Source organism: Saccopteryx leptura, chromosome 3, assembly GCF_036850995.1.
Source record: "Saccopteryx leptura isolate mSacLep1 chromosome 3, mSacLep1_pri_phased_curated, whole genome shotgun sequence".
Classification (NCBI taxonomy): Eukaryota; Metazoa; Chordata; class Mammalia; order Chiroptera; family Emballonuridae; genus Saccopteryx; species Saccopteryx leptura.
In genome coordinates, this window is record NC_089505.1 from 175,870,245 (window position 1) to 175,887,687 (window position 17,443).

The following is a 17,443-nucleotide window of genomic DNA, read 5'->3' on the forward strand; positions in this document are numbered from 1 at the left end:
ATTGGTACGGAGCAGTGGATGGAGCATCAACCTGGAACACTGAAGTCTCCGGTTTGAAGCCCCGGGCTTACCTGGTCCAGGAATATATGGGAGTTGATGCTTCCTGCTCTTCCCCCTTCTTTCTCTCTCTCTCTCTCTCTCTTCTCTAAAATGAATAAATAAAATCTTAAAAAAAAAAAACTAAAAAAAAAATGTGATCCAGTAACTTACTTGGTAGAGCAGGAGTACAAACCCAAGGTCATCCATCTCCAACACCCTTTCTTGAGTTAAATGGGGGATGTAAAGACAGTGGCCATGGCCACTATCACAGCCGCCCAGCATATGCAGGTTCACATTAGATTCAGACAGACGGTAATGAAACAACGGAGCCAAGTACTGGTGGGCCATTACCTTTAATCCTAGCTTGCACCTGGCGGGCAAGTAAAAACACACACTGGGCTCCAAAACCCACTCATTCAGTGCTCACAGAGCTACTGATTTATCTGAGTTTCCTAGAATCAAAGGTTTTTAGCTCACTAGCCTTATTCACCTCTGTTCCCCATTTCCTTCTCTCTGCACAAACTGGCTTCTCCCTCAGCACTCCACCATCTTGGCTGCTTCTCCTGGCCTCCTCCACGTGGCCTTTCTCTTCTCTCCTTTCTCTGCTCTCTCCTCTAATGCTAATCTCAGGAACTGAGGGAGAGCAAGCTCCTGGTCTGCCCCATTTTATAGAGTAGAAATCAAAACCTTTAATCCAATATAAAAACAAGGAAGTCACTGATACAAAGTCACTTATCTGAGGCATAATGAGATTCCTCATGAGAGTGCTCCACCCACATCATGCAACAGTCAAGGGTGTGGGGAAAAGCTTAGTCTTAAAACTAAGCCTTAGGCTATAATGACGGGGCCTGCTTACAGCCTGTCCCCCACACCCAATACAAACTATAAGCGAGCAAACATATACATCATATTTGCAAACTTATTTGACCCACAGGGGAGTTCAGCCCACCTCCATCCCATCTGCACAAACCTACACTGTGGGTCCAATAGTTGAGGACTGCTGGCCAAGCCAGGAATGACACAGCCCCTTCCTTGCCCCATGGGAAAGGCTGAATGGGAGCCCAGCAAAGATTCTGTTTTGTTTTGTTTTGTTTTCTGGTACATCCTTATATTTACATATCCAAGGATATTAATTAGATTTCATTCATCACCTGCTCCATTGTTGCTTGGATTTGTGTGACAGTGTGACAATGAAGCAAAACCCAAGAATGGGAGAGTCATGAGTTCATGTCTCCTTACAGAAAGACAGGTGGTCTCCTTCCCTTTATATAAGAGGGTATGATTTTTTATTATTATTAAAAGTGATAGCCTTAAAGCTAAAAAGAAAGGACTAGATCGTTCATTGTACAGGGAAGTTCAATTTTTCTTGCTCTACATTTAAAACCTAAAATTTAAAGAACTTCATGGAATAGGAAACTGAACTCAAACTGGACAAGGAAGTCTCCTCGGAGGTGGTCAGATTTGAAGCAACAAATTTATGACCCTAGTATCATAGCTGTCATCTTATTGTGATAATTCATTGTAGGGCTTTCTTTCATTCTTTGGGAACATTTCACACACAGTGCAAGATTTTGTCTCTTACTTACAGAATCATGCAGCTTTTTCAGTAATCTTAATCCCTGTCATGCTGTGGTTGGTGTTTTTTATACCTTCACATACTCTCTCCTCCCCTTCACCCCCCTCAATGTGCCTTTGGCGGCTGTCTTTCTGCTGCACCACCATAATACCCACCTCCCTACTATTCCTCCTCCCCAGGACATACCACCTAAGAGGCAGCACTCATGTAGCTCAACAACTCCTAAGTTCAAAGGAAGTCCAAGGGGTTTCTTGCTGATGTGACCCCTGGATTCTGAAAAGAGACTTTAGGTACAGCCCTTGGTAAATGATACCCAAACATATTCTGGGATTTTTTGATTAAACCTTGACCACAGATCAAACTACCAAAAGAAGACTGCTTGAACAAATGCAACAGACATGAAAACAAACCACACTGATTCTATGTATTACACAGATACACAAAAAGACCTGGATTCTACCTATCTACTCCCACACTGACCCCCAATCTCTGTAGGGTTTTTCTCAAGTGTTCAGCACCCACAAGGAACCAGCCAGATCATGGAGGCGTGGCTTAGAACAGAATACAGAGTAGTCTATTTCTTCCCATATGTTTCCATGAAGGACAAAGGGGTAGAGAGGGATCTGGGCTTTGACTTTGAAGAGGACCCTCACTGTCACCAGACTTTCAACCCTCTCTTCTTTACAAGAGAGACTTTGCCCAGAGTCAAAGCCATGCATTTTTCCCTGAAGCTGTCAACATTAGCATGTTCTCCATGCCTGGGTCTTCTCTGTTCTTAGCATCATTATAACATCCTTCTCCAGAGGCACAGGTCCCTAGGGAAATGCAATTTTAAGTTCACCTTTCCTTCAGACCCAGAAGGCAACAGCGTGACTACTGGCAGGGGTTAAAGTGGCAGGAAACTCAAAGCTGTTTCAGGTTGCTCAGGGGCATATTATCAAGGTGATCCCATAGTTCCCTCTGTGCTAGGAGCCTTCTGCTGCACTGCGCAAGTCATCAATATTCCCACGGGGATTCAACTTCCAGTCTACCAGATGGCCTTAGGTATGTTAGGAATTAAATTATTTCCTTCCCACATCAGTGTTTAGGAACTGATGCAGTGAAGCACTATCAAATTACAAAAACCCTTACATTTGCAGATAGATACCATAGTTATTTTAGTTCTTGGTGTCTGAAGATTGATGCATTATCATCTTTTGCCTAAAACCACTTTGGGGAGGCCAGAAAATCCTGCAGTCGTGAGCTCATCCTTTGCCAGAGTTTATTCACTTATTTCCATGGCAATTAAGGGGAAGCAGCAAAATGAGTCAGTGGGTCTTTTGTACCTACAAGTAATAGTTAGGACTCACCCATCAATAGTAGCCTCTCCCCGCCACCAACAAAAAAGACAGAATTAGGGGACAGGACTCTCACAGCATTTCTGGGAAACTTATGAACTAACAAATTATGACATGTGATTTTTATTTATTTATTTATTTTTGCAGTGTTTGAGCTCTTAAACTGTTCCTAGCTTTGAGGATGTTGTGGATAGAGGTACAGTGAATAGAGGTACTTCTCATTCATTCCTGTTTTTCTTAAATCTGCAAAAGGCGAATGGCTTCCCAGCTGTAAAGCAGTTAAAGATACTAAGAACAAAACCACAAACAGAAAAAGTGGTTTTATTCCTGATCTTAACTGAAGATAAATACAGCACACTCCCAGCATGTGGCACAAGGCAACAATCAGTCTCAAGGGAAAAACTGGGGTACAGCAGTGAAGAAAGAAAGACAAAACTCCTGTGCTCATGGGGCTTGTATTCTAGTTCCTGGAGATCTCTCCATTCTTTCTAGGGCCCCCTGCCAGCCATTCTAACATGGGGCCTTCCTTTCCCAAAGTCCATTGCCTATCTCTCAAAGCTCCAAATCACTCTGAAAATAGAAAAGGTTTTCCCACTGAGAATCCTTCCACCTTTCCCCACTCTCTTCCCCCCAAAACCTTTATAGACTCCAAACTCAGATTGCAACCCACCAGTGGCTCAGTCCTGAGGTAAGGTGAAGGCCTATCCCACAGGAGTGACTAGCAGGTCTTTCCCCTACCTGAGAACATGGAATGAGGTAAGGAGAGGTCACTGCTGTTGGGATGAGGAGGTGTCTGTCTAAGAAAAGGGAAAGAGGAGTGGGGGAAGGGGAGTATACCTTTCTTCTCAATGACTAATACTTCTTTTCTCTGCAGGAGGAGAGAGGCTGAGGGATATAACCCCAACCCCAGGTTGCTCCTCAGGGAAAGCAACTCCATCCTCCTCTCCCAAGACCTGCATTCTGGGCTGCTGTGATCTGTTAGCTGGGAATTCACACAAGTCACCATAGAGGGAAATGCACTTGCTGTACATTGAACCCAAGAAAAGACTAGTGCTAACAAATAATCTGTGCAGGAGCTCAAAGAAAACTTCGAGTCCATTCTGATTGCGAGGAAGGGCCAGTGCACAGCCACTGCAAGGGCATACAGTCATGTGTGACAGCAGGGCCTAGTGTGGTGCACAATTTTCTCTCCTCTCTGAACAATATCCTTATTAACAGGTCAAAACTCATGGGTACTTCCCAGACTAACCTGAACACCCTGGGACAGCTGGGCTGGTGGATCTGGGAGAGAGCAGGGATGGGGATAAGAGGGTGCTACAGAGGAAAAGGAAGCCATGCAGCAAGTCTGGGAGGAAAGTTGCTATGAACACAACGGGAGGCATTGCCTCAAACCCAGGGATGTTGGAGTTGCATGAGGGCAGGGATGTGGAGGGTAGCTGGGTGGCTTTATGCCTGCCAGACAGCTCACCTACATGGTCTCCAAGATGGTGCTGGGGATGGGCAGAAAGCCTTGGCCCCTGGAACCTCTCAGTGGTCTCCTTAGACTCTAGCCAACTTGGGTCTGCACCTCAATCAGCCAGGTTTATCTCCTCCAGAAAATTGGCCTTCATCCTCTTGCCCATCTCTCAAGGTCAAAGATACCATTCATTATGAGTGCTTATTATCCCAAGCCAAATTGAAGCCTCTTTAACTGGCTGCTTTCTCATCCCAGCCTACTCCCCTCTCCAGGTCCAAGGGACCATGAACTCCCAGGGCTAGAGCAGAGCAGATCCTCTTTAGGGGAGCAGGTCCCCAGGAAAGAAGTTACCTCACACCTGTTCCCCACTCAAACACACAATAAATGTCAGTTTCATCTCCAAACATGTCATTACCCCAAACACAAAACTAATAGAGCCTTCCATGGCTTTGCCGTTTTCCCCACCCCATGCTGAACACCTTCAAAACTGCCTGAATGAAGATAAGAGAGGATTGTGTACAACTTCACACAAATGGTGGAAAGGAATAAAATAAACAACAAGGTGAGCTCCCACGTACTTGCAGTTCTTTCTCTATTTGCAACAAAGACAGGAAAAAGGAAGACACCTCAGCACGGAAGGGCAGCGGGGTAGACATGTACCCTTCAGAGTGGGGGAGGTCAGTGAGCCCCTCCCTGAAGTATTGACACTACTGTAAACACACACACAGACCGTTAGGTCTGGAGCTTTCTGGGGCGGAGAAAGGTACCCCCTATGCTGACTGTCTGGCACTGGTGCCACTGAAACCACAGCAAAAGACTTCAAGTAGATGGATTGGAAAGAAACGGCCGCAAACAAGTCATAGTTTGGCCCCCCACCCCCACCCCCCGGAACACGCCCTTAACTGTAGGAAGTCATGAATCCAGCGGCTGCGAGTATAGAGGGCCACTCGCGCAGGCACAGCCTGGCATCCCATTCTAAGCACTGCTGTTCCTGGAGGAAGAGGGGACGCTGCTGCTCTTTTCCAAGTCACCAGCCAGGTACAGAAAAAAGCAAAAGCAAAAGAAAAGTGAAAGTCGGAGACCATTTAGCAAGCAAGAGTCGAGTCCATCACAATTTCAAGTCCAATATTTTATTCGTTAAAAAAAGGAAGGCAGAAATAGTCCTCAAAAGGAAATCATAGGACGAGGCACAACATGTGACTCTCATAAGAGGTCACTGCAAAATGTGTCCCATGCGGTATCTATGGTTCTAGACAAGAGGCGTTTACTTTGGAAAGAAGCACCGTTTTCACTCTCTGAGAAGCAAAAACACACCACGTGCATCTTAGCAAAGCAACAGGCCTGAGCAAAGTCCCTGCTGACCCAGCCCAGCCCTTCCAGGTGTCCACCCCCATTCCCGCCCCACATTTCACTATGCTCTCTCGTTCAAATCGCTTCTTTGAGCTTCTGGGCGCAGGGACCCCATCGGGGCGGCAAGGAGCGCCCACTTGAGCAGAAAAGCGGGCGGGAGGGGCCGGCACACTTGGACACAGGCACACTCACAGACACTCTCACACCCCCAGCGGCGCGCACGATCCCTATTGGCTGGAGGTGAAGGGCGGGGCTGGTCAGACCCAAAACAAACAACCTGCGAGCCGCGACTTTTCAGCTGCGCAGCCTCTTGGCCTCAACCTGGCGCGCGCCCGCTAGAGAGCTACCACCTCTGCCACCTCGATCCTCCACCCCTCTGCGGTGAACGTCCAGGCCCCGCCTCTGTGGAGCCGCGGCTGAGTTATATTGGGCCGGGCGGAAGGTGGAGGCCAGACGTAGCGGCAACTGGCCAGCGCGGAGATGCTGCTCGGAAGGCCACGGGCGGGAAGGTGGCTGCTGGAGCCACGGCATCGGGGACTCGGCTGCACGGACACTCAAGGCTGAATACACTGGACCCTCCCCCAAGGGTGGTGTGCATACCAGCGTGCACCATTTCTATGCCCCGAAGACGCCTGCCGGGGACTTGGGACGTCCAGTGAAGTGAACCCCCCCTGGTCTCTTGGACCGAGAGCAGATGCGTACGGTTCTTCCCTGCAGCAGAAAATCCTAAGGCCCGTGCTCTTGAGCAGCAGAGGTTAAACCGCACCTCTGCAGATTTCACCCGAAGTCTCTTATCCTCCAACTGAAGACAGCGCCCACCCAACTCCTCCCTCCTAATCCCTCCAAGTTCACCCAATAAGCAGAAACCCTTCGAAGGAAAATTCCAACGGAAGAGGACTTTTCTGCGGAAAAGTGGCTGTCTCTCGCAAAAGGAGGGAGAGCTTTCTGGAGAGGAAGGCAAAGACTCTCGGTCGAAATCGCCACTCCTGCCCCCCGCACCAGCTTCCCAAGACTGCGCAGAGAGTACGGCGTTGGGCAGGACAGGTTGCGCGGACATGAAGCTGGAGGTGTTCCGCCCCCGTACAGCCCACGGGGACAAGTCGGGTAGTGACTTGGAGGGCGCAGGCAGTAACGACGCGCCCTCTCCGCTGTCGGCAGCTGGTGACGACTCCCTGGGCTCGGACGGGGACTGTGCGGCCAACAGCCCAGTAGCTGGAGGCGGCAAGCGTAATGCGAGAGGTGAGTCTGCCGCGGAGGAGGAGGGTCCGGCGACGGCGAGCGTCGTAGAGGCGGGCGCGGCGGGCCCCGGGGCAGAGAGCGCGGGCGTAGGCGAGGGCGCACGCAGCAAGCCCTATACGCGGCGGCCCAAGCCCCCGTACTCATACATCGCGCTCATTGCCATGGCCATCCGCGACTCGGCGGGCGGGCGCCTGACGCTGGCCGAGATCAACGAGTACCTCATGGGCAAGTTCCCCTTCTTCCGCGGCAGCTACACGGGGTGGCGCAACTCCGTGCGCCACAACCTCTCGCTCAACGACTGCTTCGTCAAGGTGCTGCGCGACCCCTCGCGGCCTTGGGGCAAGGATAACTACTGGATGCTCAATCCCAACAGCGAGTACACCTTCGCCGACGGGGTCTTTCGCCGCCGCCGCAAGCGCCTCAGCCACCGTGCGACTGCATCCGCACCCGGGCTGCGGCTGGAGGAGGCCGGGACCCCGCCTTCCGCGCTGGCTGCCCTGGGTTCGCCCCACGCGCGCTCCCCCGCCTTCCAGGAGGGGCGCGTCTGCCCCGCGGGCAAGTTCTCCAGCTCTTTTGCCATAGACAGCATCCTCAGCAAGCCCTTCCGCAGCCGCCGCGACAGGGACGCGGCCCCCGGGATGCAGCTGCGGTGGGGCGCCGCGTCCTGTCCGCCGCTTCCCGGTTATCCTGCACTCCTCCCCAGCGGGCCCGGCAGGGCCCTGCTGCCGCTCTGCCCTTATGGCGCCTCGGAACCGGCACTGCTGGGCGCGCGCGGAGTCGAGGCGCCGCCGACAGTGCCGCACCTCTTGCTCGCGCCCTTCTCTGCCTCTGCCTCTGCCCCTGCTCCTGCCAAGCCTTTCCGAGGTCTAGTGGGCGGTGGCGGCGCCGGTGGCGCCGCGCACCCGTACTGCCCCCTGCGGCTGCCGGCGACGCTGCAGGCGGCGTCCGCCTGCGGCCCGGGCCCGCACCTGCCCTACCCCGTGGAGACGCTACGCGGCTGAGCCCGCGGGGGAGGACGCGATCCGGGATGCCGGTATCACAGGTTCAGAGCTTTGCACTTTCTGTTCAGAGAAAAGGAGACTTTAAAAGAAAATTCTACGTCAACCGTGCCTTAAAGATAAAGGATTTTTGACAAGTGTTTTAACTTATTCCAGAATATTAACTTTCTTCCTCTTTTATAACTTTACAGAGGACCAAAGCAATGTTTTATAATTGTTTGAGTTTCTTTACCAATCCTGTTCCTCTCTCCCCTCACAGACTTTCTCTCTCTTCTTACTGCCCAGGCACCCCCCTTGTTCCTACTAGTTTTGTCGCACCTTTCATTGATTTGTTCCTAACAAGTACATCAGGGAATCATTCCATAGGATAAATTATACGACTACTGTTTGGGGTTTATTGGGCCTCTGTTCCGTGTGTGCATGTGTGTCATTTACAGGTATAACTAAATGTGAGAGAGGTGTCAGAGAATCTTTAGTCATTTCTCTGCTATTGACCAATGCTTCACTGTGCCAAAAGATTAAAACATGTATATATTTGTTGGGTTTTCTAATTAAATTATTTATATATTTTTGAAACCTGAATGGAAAATGTTGCAGGCAATGGGCTACATACAGCTTTATTAGTAGTTTGGTGATCTCTGTGGCCTTCTTGGGCCAAGAATTTCTTTAAAGAAAAAGTTAACATTATGTATGTGGGATGCCAGGACCACTGCTACGTGTAAGCAAGTGTGATTTTTATTTTTAATATTATTTTATTTGTATCCGTGTACATATTCATACATACATTTTATGAAACCCAGCCATCATGCTTATTTTTAAATAAAACTCACAACTGACTTTAGTGCTTTGTGATAATGGGCTGGAGACAGAGAAGTTTTAATCCCCAAGCCCCCAAAATGGGTTTAGATTTGAGTCTCAAGAAACTTTCTTGGGGAGGGGGGGATATTTTTCTAAAAGATTCAATAAAGGTAGAGGCAGCCTGCAGGTTTCCTTACCTGACAAACTGCTGTTCAAATCTCCAGGATGGGTCTTCCAACTATAGGAGTTCTTAAAACTTCAAACCAATAACCTCTGTAAGAATTCTCCTAAGAGTTACCAGAACAAATGATTAGGTGTGTGCCCCAAGGATCCTGTAGCAGACACTATTACCGAGCTTATAGTCAAGCAGACATTTTCAGGCAAATAGGTCCTGATGGGGGGCTCAAAAAACTGGAAACAATCTTGGATATGATTATCATAAACACCAAAGATTTTCTCAGGGCAGTTTTAAGAGCAATTTGAATGTCAATTTTTTTAGTGGCCTCCTTAGCACAGTAAGCAGCACGTCAGTTTCATAAATCTGAATGTCAATTTTTTTCCCCCAAAGCAAACCTTCTACCTTTTTAGGAATGTAAAAAGTCCTAAGTCCACTTGGGCATGAACCCATTAGTAGTATATTTTGTTTGACTCTTCCCTTTCATAGGTAGAGAGAATTTGTAGATGTGGGGCTGCCAGACCTATTTCAGTTGTGATCTGAAGAGAAAATGCCTCAGATGAGACAGAGACAATTTCCCATATTAGAAATGGGAGGTTTTGATTAGAGAAAGTACCAGAAAAGTGTGAACACGCATTTCTCAGTAAACTCAAAGGCAGTGGGACTCTTAACAATTTATGGATTGCAGTATTCTAAAGAGTTATACAAACAGTGAGAAATTCAGAGACTGGAAATGTAGGTCCCGTTGTTCTTTCCATTCTTGAATAGATATCTTCTCATCCAAGGGGATAATTTAGGACCACCCTATTGTGAGGTGGGGTTTATTTCAGAATGGTGTCTTTTGGCGGGAATGGGGGGGGGGGCCAAATAAGTCTAGTTAACATGTAACAAGTTTGAGTGATAATAACAGGTTTGAATTATGACAGGAGGTAGGCATTTAAGTAGAGATTTGGTCCCACAAGGCCAATAATTAGACGAGAAAGTAAAACTGAAACAGATTTAACAGACCAGGGGGAAAAGGGAGTGGAAGGCAGTGAGTTCACTGGGTTGAAATGATCATGACCCATGATCAGTTCCTTGCTTTTCTCTTGTAAACACACTCCAGCATGAAGGTGGGCAGCGGGGAGCCAACGTCAGATGCATTCCATCTCTGATCAGTCCTTTCTCTCCACCTGCGTGCCTGGACGCCAGAGGCAGGGTGCTGCCTTTTACATGTTTTGTAAAGCCACTTTTCATTTCTACGTGGTTACGTGAAGACAGTTCTGCAAATGGAGATTTTTAAATCGCCACTGATTTATGTCAGAAGTGCAGCAAAGCAATGTAAAAAAGAAAGCAAAAATGTTTTTAAAATCGCTGCTGTTCTCTCCTTCCTTCAAAAAAAAAATTCCTTCTTAAAGACAACTACGCAGTCTGAGTCTGGCTAATTGGGGCCGCTCCTCAGCTTTTGGCTGTAAGGTGTTCTAGAGAGTGGTAAGAGTCTCATGCGTGACCTTTGCGCCCGTTTGGTGTTTTGTGACCAAGCTCCTGCTCCCCTGACCCAAATGACGACCCAAACGACAAGCACACGCGGGGGAGGGGGGGGGTCTGTCGATGCCTCCCCGCCGCTCCTGCAGATGGCCCAACCGCAGCAGTTTTGGCCTCTTCCTGCACGGCGGAGGAGGCCCAGAAAGAAGGAAGACGCTCAAGCCCCAGTTTTCTACAAGCGCGGGAAATTGCAGGAATGCTTTAAGTTCCAGCGACGCACCGATTCCGCGGGAAACGCACATCGCGACGAAGACTCGGGCCTTTAGCGATGAGGGTCGTGGTGCTCGCAGGACCCGGGTCTCTGGCCGCAGCCACCACTGCGGCGCGACCCCGCCACGACTGTTCCTCCTGGCGTCCGCCCAGGAAGCTGGATTCCTCGGTGCGCAGGTGAACGCTCAGGGCTCCACGAGTCGAGCGGGTGGGCCAAGGACAGGGCCTGTCCCTCCCCCAACCCCCAGTGGGCCCAGGCTCCTAACGGGTCGCCCTTCCCAAAGCCCACACCCTGTTCCCCACTCCCCGCAGTCCCCTTCCCCCGCCGCTCGCCTCTCTCACCAGCGAATTGTGCCCGTGCTGAATTTTGGGGGCTGCGGGGGTCACGGAACTGTAGGGTGGGAGTCTGTTTAGTTCGATAAACGCCCTTTGATAAGGCCTGCCTGGAGCCAGGCATCTGGGTTAAGAACACCTCTTCTGGCCCCACATTGAAGTCCCGTTTTCCCTCACCCCTAGAAGACCCTTTCCAGGGCACAGCGTTAGACACATGGGAGGAGCTCAGCTGAGGCACCACTTAAAGGCCCTGGGTTACTCCAGACTGCCTGCTAGACCCTGCCCATAACCAGGGATCAAGGCCACTGCCTGTGGGGGCTGAAAACTTCTCTGGTTAGAGATGCACAACATTCAGATCAGTCTAAGCCCCCCCCCCCTTCTAATGTAAAAGACGATTTCTATTAATATGGGAGCATAGGGCTGGGTGTCAGATGTGCCCTGGTTCTGGGCCCCACCTCTGTTGCCTGTTGCCTGTGTGTGAGCCAGGGCAGCCAGCAAATTCAACCGTCCCTCTGGCTGGCTTAGCTCCCTTTAGAATTGTGAGTCAGACTCTAGATCCCACATGAATTCTGAAAGAAAAAAAGAAAGAAAAAGAAAGAAAAGAGAAGAAGAAGAAAGAAGAAGAAGAAGAGAAAAAAGAAAGGAAAAGAGAGAAAGAAATCAGAAAAAGTCTCATCCCCAGCAGATAAAGATGGGTTGCTGTAGGGGCTTCCCAGGGTTGCCCACTCTGGTTCTACTAGTGCACAATTTCACAACCTTTACATTTTTCTGCCTCAGGAAATGTGTACTCATATGTAAAATACAAAGCTAAATTCACTGACTGTCTTGGATAGACCCTAATCTTGTAGATGAAAGACAGGAGTCCACAGAGTACCTTAAACATTACTTTGTGGCAGATCTCGGTGGAAACCAGGATCCAACTCCCAGTTCACAATTCTTTCCACTGTAACACAATTATCTGGATAATTCAGACCAAAACATACTTTGGAGAGAACTTAGTTGAACTATTCAAATAATTGTCTCAATTCAGCTTTTATTACAATGGTAGGCAGATTTCCCAAACTGGTAAGAACTTCCTCCCACCTCCCATAATTGTCCTTTTCTAGAAGAAGCCACATGTACCCCTCAGCTGAGAGATGTGCATGGGGATTGGGGAAGTGTCTTAATCCTTTTGGCCTCAATGTATTAGGCAGTGCTCATGGCACACAAGTGGAACTTAGTACCGCTTCCTTTCACTCCTGCAGAGCACCAAATACATGTCCCTGGCAAGGGGAGCAAGAAGAAGTCTGTGCTGAGGAGAATGGGTCTGCTGGAGGCCTGGGTCCGCCCCAGACGTACTAGCTCTCTAGTGACAAGCACTAACAAGGAGGCACTCCCTGACACCCACCTCTCCTATTTGCCCACACCAGGCCCGAAATAAGAACAGCCTCTTTCCCACATTGGAAAGAGACTAAAACTTCTTACATAATAATTTGCTTTCCCTTTTGAGATTTTTTTTTTTAAATGCCAACTCGAAATGCCCACATGACTGACAAGTTTCTTAGATAGTAAGGAACTTGGTTGACATAAAACATACAAAGATATTGCTTCTCTGTTTTACTGGGGGTTTTATTTTTTCATTTCTTTTTATCATAATAGCTGAGCTTTGCCTTTTTCTAGAAACTAGACTCTGAAGATTCCTTCAGTAATTATGTCCTGCTTTCAAACACCACAGTGTTTCTCTCTTAACTAATAGACTTTATAGTTCTCTAATGAAACCATCAAACTATTTTGCTTTAACAACATAATTTATTAATTCTTAATGTTATCATAATTTGTTAATTCTTAACATGGGCCTAGTAAGTATCTTCTAAGGTCATGATTGAAAACAAAAAACAAAAAATGTAACTTTCTCCAGACTCAAGTTCTCCTTTCAAACTGGGAAATATTCTGATGTCACAAAATGCTGGTTGTTGTGCAATAGTTTCTGTATTGGATCTGTTTGGCATTATTAAGATGGATGGGTGATTAGGAGCAAATGTTATTCCTGTCATTTGCCAACATACACAGACTGGAAGAGAGAACTATATTAACCTTCATTTTTGGTGCTACAGCCAAATATAAACATAATATAATACAACATTTCCCTTACCACTCCAGGACCCTCTTTGCTGCTCTTTCCAGGAAAAGTTTGACTTAGAAGACTTCCTGGCCCTGGCCGGTTGGCTCAGCGGTAGAGCATTGGCCTGGCGTGCAGGAGTCCCAGGTTCGATTCCCGGCCAGGGCACACAGGAGAGGCGCCCGTCTGCTTCTCCACTCCTCCCCTTCTCCTTTCTCTCTGTCTCTCTCTTCCCCTCCCACAGCCGAGGCTCCATTGGAGCAAAGATGGCCCAGGCGCTGGGGATGGCTCTGTGGCCTCTGCCTCAGGCGCTAGAATGGCTCTGGATGCAACAGAGTGACGCCTCAGAGGGGCAGAACATCGCCCCCTGGTGGGCATGCCGGGTGGATCCCGGTCGGGCGCATGCGGGAGTCTGTCTGACTGCCTCCCCGTTTCCAGCTTCGGAAAAAATGAAAAAAAAAAAAAAAGAAGACTTCCTATAACTGAGCCTTTTTATCACATCTGTTTGAAGCCCAAAATAATATACAATAATATACGTATTCAACATCCCTGACATGTATTTGTTTTTCTGATCACCAATTTCTAACCATTAAGGAAAAAGGCAAAAAAGTTTGCCACCTTTGGCCAGCTATGTTTACTTATAGTTAGATATCTGGTAACACTCAAAATCATAGAAGTGGTCCATTCAAGGAAGAACTCCAGATAAAAACTCCAAGAAGACCTGAGTCTAAATTCTGGCTCTGGCTCTCACAGCTAGGTGACTAGGAAAGTGAGTCACTCCCTTAAGTTTCAGTACAACTAGGGGATTGAGATACAAGATGGTGACACACCTCTGTTCACAGTTCACAGCTATGAAAACTTACATAGAATGTCAAAAATGCTTTTGTTTTCCCTAAACTTAATCAACTTGGGATCAAATGTGTATTTCAAGGATAAGTTTCATTATAGCATTATTCAACATAAATAAAACATTCTTAGACACCACAAAACAATTTTAAACAATTAGAGTACAATGTACATAGGCAACTTGTCATTCTAATGGATCAAAACATGTATTTCCAATAACATTTTCCCCCAGTGTGCTTTCAACACTTAAATTTGGCACAAAATCCTAGCTTTTGGTATTAGGTGTAAAACAGTTGCTTATTTCGTAAGCAGAAAATTGGGGCTGAGAGAGATTGAGCTATTTTCAATAGGTTTCACCATAAGCAAGGCATTCAGGACACTCCTGGTTCCCAGTGATGGCTCCAGGGCCAGTGTTCAAAACCTGAGACAAGAGTATCAGATTAGCCCCTCATTTTTTATTTAAGAACAAAGTCCAAAGATACCAATGGCAATTCTCAGCATAGCAGTGTCAATACACCCTAAAAATGGAGTTAGCACCAAGAGACTCAAGGCACAAAAATGAATGTATATGTGTGTGTGTACAAATAGAACATAAAAATACTAATATTAAATACTAAAATAAAATAAATGTGGGAACTCTAAAGAATGGCAAGTTTGGAAAATAAAGAAAATCCTTGAAAATACCAAGCTAAAGAGTAAAAGTATTACTATTAAATAAAGTACATTCTAGACACATTCTCCTGCCTGAAGAAGGCATAAACTATAAGAGTTACGTGATCCCTGCAGATAGACCCACTTTTATTTGGGGAAACTGGTGTCTTCCTGGAGTCAACTTTAGTATCTGCCATCCCATTTTCTTCCCCCTTACCCTGGTCCCAGCACCCTGACTTCCTGAGAAGAAGCCTCCTCTCCCTATAGTATTTCATTCATCAGGATGACTTCTCCCCTGCTTAAAGAAGACCAAGCAACCCTTCTCTTCCCCAGGACTCTGAACCTGGAGCAGAGGAATTCAAGGACCAAGCATGATTGGGTTGACTTATTCCTGATGCCTCAATAAAAGGTTCACTGGATTCTGATGTGGGACCCCCTGGAGCTGCCCTGACTCCTCTCCTTTTCAGGAAAATCCTTCCAGTGAGATCATGCTTTGCCCACATACATGTGATTTTCTGTCTTTGGTGACCTCCTCATTGCCCTGCATGGTCACTCCAGGCCAAGTGCTCTTGCTCCCTTTCCTTTGTGAACTCCCTGCCTATTACTGGTCCCCCTTGGACACCCACAGACCCCCCCAATGAGAGAATGTGGGGGTCACAGAAGGTAATGGGAAGTATGAAGGGGGTCCAGGCAGTCAGTCAGTGCAGCACAGCTAGCTCTTTCCTCTTCTAGGGGGACAAACAAGTAAAGGGGACCTTACATTGTGTATGGCTACTCAGCAAAGCAAAAGCATGGGCCACTGAGCTCAGCCACACAGAGACACTGTGAAACATGGGCTGAGAGAAAGGAACCGGTCCTAAAAGATTACATCAGTACAACTTCATGTGTGTGACACTGAAAAAACAAAACAAAAAGCAAAATGGACAGAAATCAGATTGGTGGTTGCCAAGGGCTGAGATGGGATACGGGACACAAGGGAATTTTGAGAGTGATGGAAATAATTTACATCTTGATCATGAAGTGATCTGATAACAGCGCATGTTGTTCAAAACTCAGTACTATAGACCTGGAGCAGAGAGTATATACTATTGCTGTATGTAAATTATATTTCAATAACCATAACTGAACAAATAAACTTATTCTTATAGAGAATGAATGGTAAGACTTACTGTATTGCCCAAACCAGGAATATTTTCCAATAACAGCTTAAGTTAAAGGAAATAAAGCTTCATTTATGGAATTTCAGCTAATGTACTAGTTAGGGGCATATTTTCAGAGGAAAAGTAAACTGCTTAGTGCCTAAATACTACATAGCACCCAGCTGCCTCTTCTGACGCCAGGCAATGCAACCTGTGACACTGGAGCCCACTCCACTTCAATATGGGAACTGTCGCCAGGACCGCTATCACAATGGGACACAATGTCAGGACTTACCCTATGAGCCTTCCTGCCACATTCAGACACATCATTTTTTGTGTGTTTTGTTTTTTTCATCTGGCTGGCTAGCTGAGAAAAGACAGAGGGACTACAAGCTGACAGCCCAAGTGGAAGAGAAAACAGCAATAATGCAGTCCCATTGGCTGTCAAAAGCCTGGATTAGTTGACAAAGTAACTCCTGGGGATACTATCAACTCTACGATTTGGATCAACACCTGGCACCCCTACAAGGAAAGAAAGATCACTAAAAGAGGAACCCAAAAGAGGACTACCAGCATTACAGGACATCGTCCAAACCTATCAAACACACCCACCTAACAGCACCAAATTTCAGAAAGCAGCCCCAAATGAAAGAGATTACACAAACACAACTCATTCTTTTTGCTCCCTGACCCCCTTACCTGCACGCCAATTCTATAATAACCAGTGCCAGAATGCTATGGAAATATTGAGCAAACTGGCCACTTTTGACCTCACACAGCAGTTACACAAGTTAGCAATCTGAAACAAGATAATTATTAGTTCTAATATTTATTAGCTGGATCTGTTTGAGAATGGCCTCTGAGGACATTGATAAGTGCAATAAAAGACCTCATCATTGTTCAGTGCAAAATGATGAAGGTCATTTGGATTTCGGCTGAAGCAGACCCTCTAGTCCATGCACTGTCTCTGTCTAGACTAAAGGAGGAGAAAGGCTGTTGCTGAAACCTTCTCCAGTTGTGCGCACAACTCCAACATCTGCTTTGTAAATGCTTGTCAGCCAATTTGAAACTAGTAAAGATAAATCTGAGCCCATACTTTCCAATATGTAACCCCAGAATGACTTGTGATTAAAAAGAGATGTCTGTTGGCCCAAGTCACCTCTTTGTGTTGTGCCCATGAGCAGAGTCAAAATGCTTGTGCTAAGAGAGTCCACCTGAAATACAAAGCTTGCCCAGTAGGGTTTTCTTAATGAGTCACAGGAAATTAAAACTAGTGCTGAAACACAGTTGACTCAACAGAGTCAAGGTCCAGCCCACATCTGGGACCAGTGGATGATTGCTTACAAAAGGTAATTTGTGAAGGGAGCCAAAATGCTCTGCTGGGTAAGATCTCTCTCCCCACACTTATCTGATTACCCATCAACCCCACTCCCCTTCCCTCGTTCACTCTGTTGTCTGAAATATTATCATTTGATTCATTCTGTTGTATAATAAAAAATGAAGCATAAACTCTACTAAAAAGGAAAAAAACAAGTGGAAAAAGAGGTAATCATTATTCTGTTACAAACACAGCTTCTCTTCCTCACACCTTTGCTAATTGAAATTGCAGGGCCAAGTAGACCCACTTGCTGGCCCTGGAGTACATAGGGTTTATAGACAAAACACATCTATCCA

At 47.0% G+C, this 17,443-nt stretch overlaps 1 protein-coding gene across 1 annotated transcript; it reads left to right on the top strand.

Moving 5' to 3' along the window:
* Positions 1 to 5,529: 5,529 nt before the first annotated feature.
* On the top strand, positions 5,530 to 10,332 carry FOXQ1 (forkhead box Q1). Its single transcript, XM_066376912.1, has one exon. The coding sequence runs from the start codon at positions 6,814 to 6,816 to the stop codon at positions 7,996 to 7,998; it is 1,185 nt and encodes a 394-aa protein (XP_066233009.1). The 5' UTR covers positions 5,530 to 6,813; the 3' UTR covers positions 7,999 to 10,332.
* The last annotated feature ends 7,111 nt before the right edge of the window (positions 10,333 to 17,443 follow it).

Coding starts and splice junctions, on each gene's coding strand:
- FOXQ1 (XM_066376912.1), top strand. CDS start 6,814: ATGAAGCTGGAGGTGTTCCGCCCCCGTACAGCCCACGGGGACAAGTCG.